The following is a 16,137-nucleotide window of genomic DNA, read 5'->3' as shown; positions in this document are numbered from 1 at the left end:
TTGTGTTACTAGACTCCCAACAGCAGGCACCAGCAATTTAGTTTTGCCCAGCTTATCTACCCTTCCATAATGCACTGAAAAATTCACTTCAAGGATTGTAAAGACCCCATTTAAATGCAGATAAACAACCAAGTCTCCAAATAACCATGCTCAGAACACAGCGGAAATGAAATTAAAGAATTACATCTTCGTCCTTAGTACACACAAATCAAACTTAAAGCTGTAAGTTATTCCCCCAAGTTAGATCTCAAAGTTCCAAACAACAATATATCATGACTGAACTCAATAGTACAGAGTGAAAGAAACTTGCATGCATTTGGCAACTTTTTTCAGGAAAGGCCCAAAGTAATTTTTGCAGCCAGTAACTCTTTCAAAGTATTGGAACATGCAGTGCTCAGTTAACAAAACGTGCCACTAATTACAAGCAAGATGAATGTCTAGCTTAATCATTTTCTTGGGATGTTAGTTGAGGGACAAATATTTACTAGAAAAGCCAGAACTCCCCAAAGAGCTCCCATACTGTTCCTCAAAAAGTGTCATACAATTTTTAATAACAGGCAGACCGGAAGTCTTCACATTAGTATTGCGCTCAACAATCCACCCAGACTACTGGGTGCAGCTAGAAACCAGAACCTTTAATATGGATAAAAAGTATTTGGAAGGGCAACTTCTCCGAATCCTCCATATTCGAACACTCATTTTAATGTTTGTGGGAAGAGTAAATTTACCCGACAGAACATCACACAGAGATCCATTTTGAGAATATGAACTTGTAGTTTTTCCACAACCACTGTGCTGCATGCACAATTTTCAATTCAAGGAGCAAAAGATTTAGAAGCTTAGCTTTTATTTTGCATTAAGGTGGTGACAAAAATTCAGCTGCATTTAACATACTAATCACTTTATCCCATTTATCCCTTTATAGAATTTATTTATTTTAAAATGTGCTTGATCCACAATGGACAGTAAACTCATTTTGGAAATAGAATTTTTTTTGAAAATTAAATGAAATGATACTGTACCTGAGCTACTTGAACCTCTTCAGCCATCAGACCCTCTGACTCGAGATCGTTTGCCACTTTGTTAATATCTCGCAAGCGAGACTCATTGGCTTTCAAGTCCTGAAAAATATTGGATTAAGCATGACTTTAACTTAAATAATTTTTTGGCATTCCAACCTGAACTCTATCAACAAACACACCGACTTGGATCCCATCTACCACCCCTGAGAAAAAGAACAGGAAATAATGTCACCACAGGAAATGACATCACCAACCCAAGGAAACCCAAACATATAAATAGAAAATGGGAAACACCAGCAGTGCTTCGTCTGGAGGCTCACTGAAGATGTTACCTAGTATGGTGATGAAACATCTGAAAATGAACCATCCAGCTCAGCCAGCAAACCTACATCCAGAACCTCAAACTGAGCTACAAATCTTCTTAAAACTCGCTAACAAAATAAATTTCTAGAAATAAGAATTCTCTGCACTTTTTCTAAAGATGAAACCAATGGTGTGTCAACCAGGTTTAGTCTGTTCATGCACAGTGGGTGAAGATTGCTAAAGCCAAAAAACTTTTGCAGAAATAACAAATAGATATTTCAAGTAATCCCACCACATTGAAGAGATATAAATTATTTGAAATACTAATTTCATAGAAATGCTGAAATCCCTGAATCTCAGTACAGAACTCTGCATTTACTATTGGCTATAATAGTAAATCAATGAGGGCACTCTGCTCCCAATCAACGGATAGTGATCTGGAAAAAAAAAACAAACAGATGCCTGGCAACAGGGGTCTCATGGTTGGCTGTGATGCCCATCCTCCTCTGAGCTGGCCAGCTCAGACAGTGACAGGTAAAGAATTAGTAGTTGGCCAGGGTTGAGGAGGATAACTAGAGAACCATGTTGGACACAGTTTATGTGGGGGTGGGTGGGTGGAGGGCAGGTGAAACTAGTACACAAAATTCAAAACTGGACAAAACACAACAACTTTACAGGTGCGATACCAATCTATTTAGCTCTATTTCGGAGCCTGAAAAAGGAACAGTGGGATCATCAGGTGCTTGTCCACAGATCCCTAAAAAGGTGCCTGGACTAGTTAACAAGGTAATTAAAGCAGCATATGGGACACAACTTTATCAGAGAGGCATAGATTATAAGAGCGGAGAGGTACTGCTGTAGCTGCAGAACTTTGTTCGGCCACAGCTGAGTAGTGTGAGCAGTTCTGCTCACCACATTACAGGCAAGATGTGACTGTACTGGAGAAAGTGCAGAGGAGATTCACCAGGATGTTGCCTGGGATAGAGCATTTATGCTATTGAGACACACTGGATAAGCTTGGGCTGTTTTCTTTGGAACAGAGAAGGTTGAGTGGGGACTTGACAGAGGCATACAAGATTCTGAGCAACACTGAAGGGGTGGATAGAAAGCAGCTGCTCCCCTTAATCAAAAGGATCAAGAACAAGGCAACACACTTTTAAAACGAGAGGCAGGAGATTTAGAGGGGATTTGATGAAAAGGTTTTTCATTGGGGATCTGGAAAGCAGTACCTGCGAGGGTAATTGAGGTGGGTAACCTCACAACCTTTAAAAAGGAACTGGATGAACACCTGAAGTGTCAGAACATTCAAGGCTATGGGTCGAGTGCAGGAAAAAGTGGGACTATTATGGGATAGTAGAGTATTTTGGCAGCACAGACTCAATGTACTGTATGATTCTATGACACTAATTTAGAAATTTGTTTGTGTTTTAAATCTGTTACACCAATCTACCTCATCCAGAATAAAATAACAACTATAGTTTGTTATGAACAGTGGACAGGAAGAAAATGGCAACCATGAGTCAATACATCAGGTAGCCAAAGATAAATCAGCCATGGTGTTCATATCTAGTTTACATAATTGAGGTTTGCATTTTTCTGCTTTCAAAATAGTTCCAAATTAAAAAGCTTTACTTACTTTCTGGAAGTCATCAAACTTTTTCTGCAGTCCTTCCACTTGTTCCAAGTCAGTGCCCACTTCTTCACTGGTCAATGCTGTCTCCTTCTCATGGATCCACTGCTGCAGCTCATTGGCCTCCCGGAAAAGCATGAACTTCTTACAGCTCTTTTCCAGCATATCCTTACGTTTTTTGCCCAGCTCCAGAATAGATTGGTATCTAAAAGGAAACATGTCCAATAAAGTCACTTTACTCATTACAAGCAATTAAACAAACACAAACAGTTTAAGTGGGCAGCACGGTGATTAGCACTGCTGCCTCACAGCACCAGAGACCCAAGTTCAATTCCCGCCTCAGTCAACTGTCTGTGTGGAGTTTGCACATTCTCCCAGTGTCTGCGTGGATTTCCTCCGGGTACTGTGGTTTCCTTCCACAGTCCAAAAATGTGCAGGTCAGGTGAATTGGCCATGTTAAATTGCCCGTAGTGTTAGGTGAAGGGGTAAATGTAGGAGAATGGGTCTGGGTGGGTTGCTCTTCAGAGGGTCGGTGTGGACTTGCTGGACCGAAGGGCCTGTTTCCACACTGTAAGTAATCTAAGAATGTGGAATTGCTTATGTAGATGGATAGCAAATCAATGGAGAACCATAAATCTAACAATGATAAAAAGACTACAAAAACAAAATGCTAACACTTGCTAGTCAATGGTTTGAAAGTTACTCAGTAAGCATTGAAGCAATACTGGGTTTATGTAACAATGGATGGAGGATATACTTACAAAATCACTCAGCTTCTACAAATATAAATTCCTATCATCTCACTTCACTCCGCCTCCTCAGCTGTCCCCTTCAGTCTTATGAATCAAATCTATTGTGCTTCCTAAACTTTATATTACTAAATGACTTAAAAATCTGAAAGCATTCTTTAAATAATGCTCAGATGCCCAAAGTGAAGTTGATTGGAAACATAAATTTTGAAATCATATATTCCAAGTATACATTGTGTGCATTTCACATTTCAGTAACATAAATCAGTAATATATCACACATGTTTAGCTTGTATGTGAACATATCAGTTTAAAAATGTAGTACATCCATTCTCACTAAAAAGTTGAACTACATCACACATCCAATTCCAATATATTCTAAATATTTGTAAGTCACTACTCTGAAGTATTACATTCTAGTCTTTATATTTTGCAGCTAAATGGCATCAAACTCAAACTTATGTACAAAAAAAAATGTCCGATCACTGGATGTTGTCAATAAGACATTGATTTTATCAATTCATAATTGTTAGGACATTCAAATCAATGTGTTTCATTTTGTATGGTCACAGACAAACAATATACTCTCTTTAAATCAACCAACTTAGAAACGAGTATAAGACATGTACCAATCGGAAAGTTCATAATTTTAGTACAGAACAACTCTAAGCTTCTACTGCTCAAATTCCCATCATGTACAGCATGCTCTATAGATTTCTGCTAATATGTTGAAAGCTACAACACAACTTGAGTACTGTGTGTAGTACAGGTCTTCTTAAGTAAAGAATGGATCTAAGTGCATGTGAAGCAGTTCAGAAAAGGTTTACCAGACTAATAGCTGGAATGGGAAGAAAAACTTGGCAGGCTAGGTTTGTAAGTGCTGGGAGTTTAGAAGAGCAAGGGGCAACTTGACTGAAACATTTAAAATCCTGCGGGGGTCATGAAAAGGCACGCCTGTGAAAAGCATGCTTCCTCTGGTGGAAGGGTCTAGAACTGGGTGGTGGTGGTTGGGTGTTTGGGGGTGGGGTGAAAGCATTGTTTGAAAATAAGGGGCTCTCCATTTAAGGTACAGGTGAGGAAAGATCATAGTCATAAATCCTTGCAACTGTGATTCCATCACCTTTTGAGGAGAGTTCTTGAATTTTTAAGGCAAATGTAAAATAGGTTCTTGATGAGCAAGGGGGTGAAAGGTTAAATCAGGAGTGCACCAGAATGTGGAGTAATAAGATACTATTATCTCTATGAATGGCTGTGCAAACTCAAAGGGCTGAGTGGACTACCCCTGCTCCTAATTTGTATTCTAACATGTTTAAAGCTTACCCAGTCTGACTCACCTAGAAATAGAATATTTGTACCGCATCTCAAAACTACTTGGACCCAACAGTTTTAAAACCGACATCATGCAAATCTGAAAGCGTACAATCGTTTTTTTTTTAGGTTTCAGAAATTTAAGTTTTAATTGCTTGGTAGTACAGAACTTAAATATGATCAAAATGAGACACAAGGTTGAAGTCTTTTGTCTTGCACTCATCAGGGTTGGGGATATCAGAAAAAGAAAGTGCTCTTTGCCAATCATTGCAGCAGGAAGTACTGACTGTCCATCTTAGTTAAGTGATTAAAAAGTTCGATTTGGCAGGTAAAACTGCAACTGGCTGCCCTGCAGAATGCAGCAGAGATGGGCAGTCTCCAGAGTATCCTGTTGCATTCCACACCAAACACCTTGATTAGAGTCTTCTGGTCTGATCTTAAATCAGCTAACATTGACAATTAGCAGTTTTTCCATGCCAACTAAATCAGTGCCCTCTTCGCATGCTATACAAATTGATTTTCCCTTTCAAAGTTTGGTTTCTTGTGGGTCAGTCAGGAATACGTAAGATGAAAAGCTTTGACTTTGTGTCATTTTATTGGCGATGCTTAATGTAAATTTTACCTGTGTGCTTTTAGTATGCTATCTACAGCAATGGCAGAAGGCAAAAACTGAATAATTAAAACTAAATAGTGCACTCTAAACAGCAAGTCATGCCAATTTTCACACTCCTACCAGGTAAAGAGAAAACCTCCATCACACAAAACCATGCAATTCGATCCTAGTAAGCAAGTTCTTTCAAAGATATTAAGCCCATGTCCACAAGCTTCAGCAAAAACAGTGTGAAAATTAATGGAAGCGAAGATCACATCACAGCAAGAAAAAGCCAAACCTACTCACAATTCCTCCACCTGCTTCATACGGAGCACAACGCTGCCAACCTCCTTAGCTAGCAAAGTCCTGGACAGACAGAGGGAGCAAAGCACAGCATGCACCATTAGTAGATTAAAGGCTTAAAGCAGCTGTTAAAGAAAGGAAAATTAGTACATAGCTAGAATTAGCATGGCAAGTTCAAGAAGCAACAGATAAAAGCAAGCAAGCAACTTGAAAAGAGTGCAGCTTGATTAGCAACAAGCAACTGAAGAAGAAGTGTCCACCAAAATAAAATTAATTTCTTAATCAGTAAATACAAATTTCAGTTTCATGCATTTTTCATCACATCTAAAAGAGGTTTTTTTTCCCACACCCTCACCCACACTCTTAAAATGCCAAACTATTGCCAGAAGACAAGCAGTTAAAATGGTTGCTTCTAAACAATTACATGGAACATTGTAGCATGTTGTTCAAATTTAATATTTCTCAATGGACTTGGAATATTATAGTGACATATAGTTTGCATTGAATCTGGAAAAACTGAAGCAGCACTTTCCACAGAAGGCGATCCCACTAGCTGTGGTCCCTCTCACAGAAGAGGAAACACCCTTTAAAATGGCCGCTCAGGATCTTGTATATATTTCAATCAAGATGCCCCATGTTCTTCTAAACTTAGTGCAAGCCTATTGCCTGCAGTACAAGAATCTCAAAATTTTAGAGTTCAACGGCAAGTCAGTCCATTGCACCTGCAATAGTTTGCTGAATAGAAATTTGCCACATCGTAATTTGGGTGTTTATTTTTAAAATGTTTAATCTATTTCACTTGTTATGTATTTGCTTCGTTATTGCAGGCAAGTCATACAAAGAAGGAAAAGAACTAAGTTACACAACTCCTCCTGCTGCGACATTAATGACTGATCTGATCATTTGGCATACCTACTCAACCTTGATAACTTGTCACAACTTCAAGAATCAATCCACATCTGCCTTAAAAAGATTCAAAAGACTCTGCTCTACTGCCTTATGTGGAAGAGTTCCAAAGACCCAAAACCCTCAGGATAAAACAGTAACTTCTACCATAAATGAGCAAGAGCCTACTTTTAAATAGTGGTGATTTCTAGTTCTGGGTTTCCCACACGAGGAAACATCCAATTCCCACATGTACCATGTCAAAAGCCCTCAGGATCTCGTATGCTTCAGTCAAGTCAATTTAACAATTTAAGGGAAGTCTTGAAAATTATAACCAATATATCAACTATCTAATTAGTTGTTTCTTTTAAGACCCTAGGATGAAGTCCATCAGCTACAATTTTTTCAGTTCCACTTCTGTGGTGATTTTAAGCTTTTGAGTTCCTCTCCATTTTCTGATTTATTGTTATTTCTGAGACATTACTTGTATCCTCTGTAATGAATACCAAAGCAAGCTAAAATAAAATGCCTACTTATCTTACCGTCTTATTTTCCATTAATTCCCTAGGTTCACTGTCTACAGAAAGCAAGAACACAGTTAACTCTTTTACTCTGATTTTATTATTTCCAACTAGCTTTCTCTCATACTTTAGTTTCCCTGCCCTTTATTAATCTTTTAGTCAACCTTCATTTTTTTAAAAATATTCTAACCATGTCAAAGTAATCCAACAGAGAAATGCACGCACTTTATATTTTGGTGTTTTTAGTCCTCTTGTCATCAATCCAATGGCAAGTGCTACAGTTTTTCCCTAGTATATTGAAACTTTCATCAGAATTCATCTGAACCTTCTCTAATGATTAAAATCTCAATTTTCTCATCTTTCCTTGTAACTAAAGCATTTGTCTCAACTAACTTCTTATTTATTCTCCACTGTATTAATTTCACAATGTCAATACCCTTATCAAGCTGGGGACCCAAAACTGGACAGTTCTAAATACAGCTTCAGCAATGATTTGAACAGACGTAAAATACTAAAGCAGCAGTGGTGTTCTGTTGTTTTCTGAAGCCTAGAATGCAGCATCTTTATTAAAGAAAATGTATTGAACCCATCCTTTCTTGTCTGAATTGCATGCATATCTTCAAGCTTCTCTATTTCTCAACTAGTTGAATCGAGTGTTTACATCTTTTATTTATTTTGCATTCTAAACTTCAATGGAAATTCAGCTCTGCCAGCTACTAACCTGTTGACATCCTCCTGAAATAACTTCACAGTTAACTACCTCCTTATTTTTGTTTTGTCTGTAAATATTAGTACTGTGCACGTACTCAATGCAGAATATTCACACAGATCAACATAGAAGGAAACTCATTCTTCAGTCTATATACAGCTCATCAAACAACAACCATAATTTTTTGAAATTCAAATATAGAACATTCCCATCCCTTCTCTACAAAATAACACTACAGACAATCTCAGGAGTTCCCCTCTGGAGTCTGTTCGCAAGTTGATTTGCACACAAGTCAGAACACAATGTAGGACACAGAAAACTTTTGTGTGTCAGATCTTTAAAATTACACCAGTTTGGAATCACATTCATAACTAAGAGCAATGCACAGTCTGATGTTTGTAAATTGGGGACCCTCTGTGCTAAATAATTTTTTATGGATCTGCACGGTTTCCAATTAACCCATGCCTTGTGAAACTAGCGTTATTGTAGATTCCAGAATCCACATTACTAATTACCCACGATAAATGTTAATTATGGTGTTGCCTCTTCTATTGAAGAGATGTTACCTCAACAACCTCTTAAGTTCTTTGACAGTTCTTTCAAAGTCACAACTGCTCAAAAAAAAAGACTGGCCAAAGACTGTTCCCTGACTTCTTTCAGCACTCACAAATACATACTGCTATCAGGGGTCAGTACCTATTCCAGCAGCACTTTTAGAGCTACTTTTTAACGATTCCTTGTCATACCTAAGAGCTCCTTACCTTTTACATTTCTTTTAAACAATTTATCTATGAAAATTATTCATTTAATAACTTTCATATAAGCACAAAAAAACATTTAGGGCTTTTGGGGAAAATGCAGGGGAGTGTGACTATGTGATACAAAAATAAGTGGGAGTGTGGTAGTTTAATGTAAGAAAGTGGAAAATCATGTGCTTTGGTAGAAAGAATCAAAAGGCAAACTGTTACTTAAATGGAGAGAGATTCCAAACAAATGTACACTGCAGAGGGATCTGGGTGTTTTTGCACATGAAAAGCAAGATGACGAGCAATCAGGTGCAGCAAGTAAGTAAGGGAGCAAAGAGAACTTTTTTAAAAATTTCATTCATAGGTTAGCGTTTATTGCTCATCCCTAATTGCCCAGAGAGGAGTTAAGCTTCAATCACAATGCTAGAATCTGGAATCACATGTAGGCCAGACCAGGTAAGGACAGCAAATTTCCTTCACTAAAGGACATTTAGTAAACCAGAAGGTTCTTTCTCTGCAATAGATAATAGTTTCATGGTCATCATTAGAACCTTAATTCCACATTTTTTTTGAATTCAAACATTATTACCTGCCATGATGGGATCTGAACCCAGAACACTGGAACATTACAAAGATCTCTGGATTAATAGTCTAGCAATAATTCCCCAACACTTCACTATCTATTGCTAGTGGGGTACAGTTTGTAACAAGACTTCCCTATTTATAACTGTATAAGGGTGTTAATGAAGCTGCACTTACAATAGTATGTACAATTTTGGACCCTCTATTTATGAGAAAAAGGATATTTAGTAATGGCATTGGAGGCTGTTCACGAGAGATTGACTAAGCTGATTCCTGGGATAAAGGGGTTGACTTATCGAGAATGGCTAGACAGATTAGATCTTCATTCATTAGAATTTAGAAGAATGAAGGGTGATTTTATTGAAATGTTCAAGATTCTGTGACAGGCTTATAGGGTGGATGTTGAGAAAAGGTTTCCACGAGTGGGGCAATTTCAAATTAATAAAAAAGGACAGTTACAGAATAGGAGACACTCATTTAAAATTGAAAAGTGAAGTAAGTCACTATCTTCTGGGCAAATAAATGTCTGCAATTCTCTATCTCAGAATTATAGATGCTAAATCTCTGAAAGTATTTAAAGAGGTAGATAGATTTTTGAAAACCTGAGAGTTGATGGCTGTTCTATGCTGGTATGAAAGTGGAGTAGAGACCTGAGACAAATCAGTCATGATCTTGTTGAGTGGCAAAACAGATTAGGAGGTGCTGAATGGCCTACACCTATTTCTTACATTCTCACATTCTTCCACAAGTGCAGAGAGCCGGTACGACAAAAGGGGTTGAACAGCCTTCTCTGCCCTGTAACCATTCTATAGTTTCAGTCTTCCGTCTCATGAAATTTCCCTTTTCATTTCTATCCAATCTACACTTTAAAAAGTGGTCTAAATCTTCAGAAACTTTATTATTTCTCTTCAACATAACTTGCATACGTCCTCTTCGCCCTCTCTATCTTTCTTATTCTTTCCATAGATGCTTGAATTAAGTACATCAGAAGTATAATGGACTAAAAACTTAACAATATAGAATCAAAACAAAATAGGCATTTTGGGCCAGTGTGCTTTAGCTTGTCCTTTGAAAGAGGATTAGCCAACTATTATTTTTCTTACTATATCCAAAACCATACGGTCACTTTTGCAACATGGACTCTTTCGCTAGTTAATCTCTTACGCCCTCAACCCTAGCACAGGCCTGAGCTTATATAGATATTATTTTGTAAAGTTGATCATTTACACACTGTCATATATTGCCAGATCTTTGCAAAGCACTATCCAATTGTTCCCACTCCCATGGTCTTTCCCCATGACCCTGAACCCTTTTCCAACCTTGCTGATTATTTTCAAGTATCAAATATCAATTAGTATAGGATGGCACCAACTGAGGGTCAAAATATCTTCCTACAAGAACGCAAAACAAAACATATACAGGGCGAAACCTGTAACCACGGAATTGGTTTCCGCAATGTCCCACAGCTGGAACCGAAAAGGGAACGTTCCAGAACAAGGGATCAGGAGGCTGCTAGGAAAGTATGTTTCCCATTTAACTGAATGGGTTCGCTCCTGTCCATGGTAGGTCCTGGAATGTAACCTTCACCGGTCTTGGTAGGGGGGCAGATAGATGACTACCATCTACTCCTCTTAGCCAGTGCTGAATGGTTACCCAACACACTAGAAGTACCCCATCCAACTGAACTAAAAAGTGGAAGGTGTTGGTTTTCATCCAGTGCTTGGCATGAAATGTTTCACTGTGAAAATATGTGGCGAGTAATGCAGAACTTAGTTTAATCACTTACTGGTTGTCGATCTGTTCCTGGCGCATTGCTATGCTGCTTGAATCCTCCAGCAGATTCTCACGTGATGCAGACTGTGCAGGGTCCAGTTTCTTAACATAGGCAGCAGGAACAAAGCCCTGGCGATCATTCACTTCCACTTTCCACCAATCCTTTAAAATAAGACCAAGGAATAACATCAACAATTGCACACAAGTACACAAGCCCTGGTTTTAATGAAATGAAGCAAAGTAGTCACTGGAATATTCTAAAACAAACTAATATTAAAAAGACATTAAATTCTTATACAATGTGATAACTTTTTTCAAATTAATCCAAATATATACCTCCCTTCTTAACTGCAAATTTTCCACCTTCCCCATCGACCTTTACAATACCGTACCTTGTTGGTGCTGTTTAGCAGGGTAAGGATATCCCCCTTTTTCATAGTAACTTCACGAGGGCTCTTCTCCTGGTAATCATACAATGCCAAAACAAGTTCTTTTCCAGTTTCATCATCTGTAGGAGCCACTTGTTGCTGAAGAGAGGCACACAAATAGAAATTTGCTAATCAATAACAGGACTCATTTTCTAAATACAATACCCAGAGATCATCTAGCACAGAATATATTTTGCCGGCTGAACTACATTAATATAAAAAGTTCTGCAGTAGGCTGCAATACGCTACAGCTTGTACACCTTAGAAGAGAAACTTCAAGAATGTTTCAACAAGTGTATTTGTTGTTTTGTTTTCATTTTGTATTATGACATGACAAAACTGTTTAGAATTCCTTACACGGCAGGCTTGAGCTTGTTCTCTCAATGCTTGAATGCTGCTTCCATATGCAATTAGATCAGACATCAAAGCTTCATGCTTCTTCAATAGGGCCTAATTTAAAAAACAAAACAAACCTCATATTTAACACAATTGCTTGCATCTATTAAAATTCAAATTCAATGCCTGAACTACCACAGAAAGGAATTAGGTGTTGGAGAAGGGCCTTCCTTTGATGGCTTTCATTCAGTCCAGTAATTTGCTAAACTACAGAGATTGAATTTCAGGTGTAATTCTAATTCTGTTGTTAGTTTCTATTTTCTGGTGCAATAGTAGGGGCACAGTTAATACAGTCAGCCAGATGACGTAGAGGTAAAAACTTGGCCATTTTATTCACTAATTAAGTTCCTTTCAAAAGGGACATGTTCAGCATTTAGTGAAGACCAATTCAGATTTATCTGTGACAATTGTGGAGGCCAAAATGTCTGAAATAAGGGTCATAAGTAATTTTAAAAAATAAGTCCCGGGTCTTTTATAATACATTTTAGAACCTCATAATATCCCACAGGACTAAAGTAAATCTTTTTAAATCCTGTAATGTAGGAAATGCCATCTTAACAAAGTATCCAGTTAATTTACACCAACTGACATCCAATAAAGACTCATTAGGATCATTTTGATCTGCAATGTCAGATCAGTTTCCATTAAATCTTAGTGTGATTTTCATTTCCAGTTACTTCAACTTTATATTAACAAATTTCTCCAATAGCATCAAGGAGTAGAGAAAAGATAAGATGGGTGCAAAGATTAATAACTGACAGGTTTTTAAAAAGCTGTTGTATTTACAGAAAAGGAAAGACACTGAATTCCTTTAGGTATGATCCCTTTACCCCAACTCCCTGCACAATTAATAAAATGAGTCACAAAAGTGGCTTCAGTGTTAAGGCAAGTTTTAAACAAGCAAATACATCAAAAAAAATTTTTAAAACTTATTATTTTATATATTATAATATTATCCCAAATGTTGTCAGGGAGTAGGATTCTAGAAATAGGATCAATCTCCTTATCATTTCGTTACTAGTGATCAACCAACAACAACCACAGCCCCAGAACTAACTCACTGTCAAAGGGAAGTGAGTGTGATAGATTGAGATAATGTCAATAGACATAGCTTTCAAACAAGGCAAGATCATTTTGCCAAAGTGAACTCCAATTTCACAAATGTAACTTTAAAGAAATACAGGAAGAATCACACCTCAGCAGAGTCTTCATCTTTCCCATAGTCAATGCTGCCAACAACAGGTTCCTTCTCCTTCATCCAAGACTCTGCTTCATTAGCATCAGCAAAATACTGCTGAGCCTGCAGCGAATCTTCCAAATCCTGGCGCCTCTGCGCAGCTTTTGCTTTCAAGGAATCCCATTTCTGATTAAGGTCATTCAGTTTGCCTTTCACTTCCTCACTGGCAAAGTGGCCTGAGAAAGAACAGAATAAAAAAGACTAAGGAAAGGTCAACAAAATGAAGAGGAGCAGCCAAGGTAAAAGACCCTCACAGAGAGATGACAGACCTTCAGCAGACCTTGGTGAGGCTCAGGAGCAGCTGTACAGAGGTTAAAAGGAGAACAAGAAAACAAAGGTCCCAAAGCAGCTGGTAACAGATACTTCAACAAAATTGAAGTGTGATGCCACAGGAGAGCAGGTAGGTAACAATTAAGTTTTTCTCTCATGACTGGATATTGATTTCAAGCCGTAAGTACAGCTTAAAAACTATACATAGATAATTAATATTTTAGAACTTCAGAGTTAAATTTACTCACTTCATAGAGTTAAGAATAAGATGGCATATTGGATTCAAAATTGGTTAAGAGGCAGAAATATGTTTTTGTTATGAGATGTTTGTTTCACATAGGGTTCTGCAGAGTTTATAACCCTTGCTGTTTCTGGTGCACAATAATGAAATGTACTGAATACATGGTGTAGGATCAAGATATTTGCATAAAAAGTTATGTAGTGAAGATATGTAGTGAAGAGGATAGCTGTAAACTGCAGAAGAATTATCAAGTATCAATCAGATGAGTATAACAGTGGCAAATAAAATTAAACACACTCGAAATTAAATACACTTGAAAAGAGCTATCCAGGCAAGGTATTACACTGAATGGTGTACTGAAAGTGAAAGAGCCTTGGTGTGCACTTCCATAGATCCCCGGTGATTGTAGGCAAGGGAATGGGGTGGTTAAAAAGGCATATGGGATACTTGGCTTTATTACCCAAGGCATAGAATACGACAGCAGGGAGATTTTATTGGAACTGTATAAAACGCTGGTTCAGCCACAACTAAACTTCTGCATGCAGTTCTGGTCACAGCATCATGGGAAGGATGCGATTGTACTAGAGAGGGTGCACAGGAGATTTACCAGGATACTGCCTCGGCTGATGGCTCTGAACAATTGGTTGGTTAGGGTTGTTCTCCTTGGAGCAGCTAAAAAAGTTCAGAGTGGACAACATAGAGGTGTACAAGATTGAGGAGAACAGATAGAATGGCCTCAAGATTTCACAGGCTGAAAGGTGAAATTCTGATTGATGTTGCAGAACATCAAATAAAAATGAAAACACTTTTTGTGGTTATGAAATTTTTGTTCAGGATGGGCGCAATGAAATTTTCACCAAAGCTAATCCAGGGGAGTGAAAGATCAAGTTTTCCAAAAGGAAAAAAAAACTCACCAACACCCACTTCTTTCATCATTGTATTTTCAGTTCCCTCTCCTTTATTTTAAGCACACTTCTTCCCTTAGTAGTTTTTAATTTGCTCCCCTTCCTATAGGATAGAAAGGGACTTCATTTTTTTTAAAAAACAAAAGCACAAGGGTAGCAGGAAGTCAACAAGCTGTCTCCTATAAAAAATTTGGCTAGGATGTTGGTTGAGAATAAAAAAAGTATTAGCCAAGTCATTCTTGCTCTTGTTTCATCTTCAAGATCAGGACAAAATGGAATCCCTTCAAGTGTTATCAATTATAGAAGTTAATTGCTACCTTCCAAACAAAAAAATCATCATCACAGCTTGAATTTGAAGAAAATAATAGCAACTCAAAACAATTATTTTTATCTATTAATTTACACCTACCATCTTCCACCATTACTTGTCCTTTCTGGGCCACAGCTTTGATTCGTGGCTCATGACCAGAAATCTCCGCTTGGAGTGCCTGATGTTTTTTAAGCAAGTTCTGTACACCAATCAAATCCTTTCCTGAAATGCAAAAGTTTTATTTCTTCAAAACAGCAGACCAGCACATATTAAAATGCATATTACACTTCTTAAATCTGATATAATCCAACATATGACTTCCTTCCCGAGTAATGGCCCATTGTTGGTAGATGCCCTTCAGTATCCCGCTTAAGTGGTCACAGTCTGGCAAGTCAACAAGAATGCAGATTCATCAGAATCTTATTAGGACTTTAAAAGGAGGATTAAGTAAACTAGTTTTTATTCTCAGGAATATACAAGTTTAAAGGCTGATTTTGTTTAAGAGTTTAGGACTTTGAAAATAACTGGTAAAAGAAAACCTTTCCATCGATGGGGCAGATGGTTTAGGGAGTTGAGAGGGATTAGATTAGATTTAGATTAGATTACATTACAGTGTGGAAACAGGCTCTTCGGCCCAACATGTCCACACCGACCCGCCGAAGCGCAACCCACCCCTACATTTACCCCTTACCTAACACTATGGGCAATTTAGCACGGCCAATTCACCTGACCTGCACATCTTTGGACTGTGGGAGGAAACCGGAGCACCCGGAGGAAACCCACGCAGACACGGGGAGAATGTACAAACTCCACACAGTCAGTCGCCTGAGGCGGGAATTGAACCCGGGTCTCAGGCGCTGTGAGGCAGCAGTGCCACCGTGCCGCCCACAGATAAAGAGAGAGCAGATAATTTGAAGAAAATTATGAGCAGAGGGAGCAGAAAAAGAGAGACTCTAAGATAGGAAACAAGATTAAAATCAGTCAGGCCTTTCAGGAAATATCTCTAAGCAAAGGATGCATGGAACTCCCTAACACAAACAGGATCACATATTAACCCCCTAATTGAAGATGAATACATTTTTACTCAACAAAAGGTAAAAACGGGATATGGTATCAAAGCAAGAAGATGGACTTAGGATATAGAGCAAACAACCATGATCATACTGAAAAAGGCTTGACGTGCTGAATGACTTTCCTCCATTCTTTTTCAATCTTAAAGATGAAGTA

At 38.1% G+C, this 16,137-nt stretch overlaps 1 protein-coding gene across 10 annotated transcripts in view; it reads right to left on the bottom strand.

The window, feature by feature from the left end:
- Positions 1-16,137, bottom strand: part of sptan1 (spectrin alpha, non-erythrocytic 1) — a 105,790-nt gene that overhangs the window by 57,980 nt on the left and 31,673 nt on the right. For 7 of the 10 annotated variants that reach the window (XM_043720583.1, XM_043720580.1, XM_043720586.1 and 4 more), the window contains exons 19-26: positions 15,010-15,132; positions 13,143-13,360; positions 11,909-12,001; positions 11,516-11,650; positions 11,137-11,285; positions 5,911-5,970; positions 2,962-3,160; positions 1,023-1,121 (exon numbers count right to left, since the gene is read on the bottom strand). In XM_043720583.1, the coding sequence (XP_043576518.1) occupies positions 1,023-1,121; positions 2,962-3,160; positions 5,911-5,970; positions 11,137-11,285; positions 11,516-11,650; positions 11,909-12,001; positions 13,143-13,360; positions 15,010-15,132 (1,076 nt within the window). The remainder of the gene's footprint in view (positions 1-1,022; positions 1,122-2,961; positions 3,161-5,910; positions 5,971-11,136; positions 11,286-11,515; positions 11,651-11,908; positions 12,002-13,142; positions 13,361-15,009; positions 15,133-16,137) is intronic. The other 3 variants (XM_043720585.1, XM_043720589.1, XM_043720590.1) reach the window with 1 other exon arrangement.

The sequence above is a fragment of the Chiloscyllium plagiosum genome, chromosome 30, assembly GCF_004010195.1.
Source record: "Chiloscyllium plagiosum isolate BGI_BamShark_2017 chromosome 30, ASM401019v2, whole genome shotgun sequence".
Taxonomy (NCBI): Eukaryota; Metazoa; Chordata; class Chondrichthyes; order Orectolobiformes; family Hemiscylliidae; genus Chiloscyllium; species Chiloscyllium plagiosum.
The sequence above is the reverse complement of the archived record's forward strand: the minus strand, read 5'-3'. Positions and strand labels throughout refer to the sequence as shown.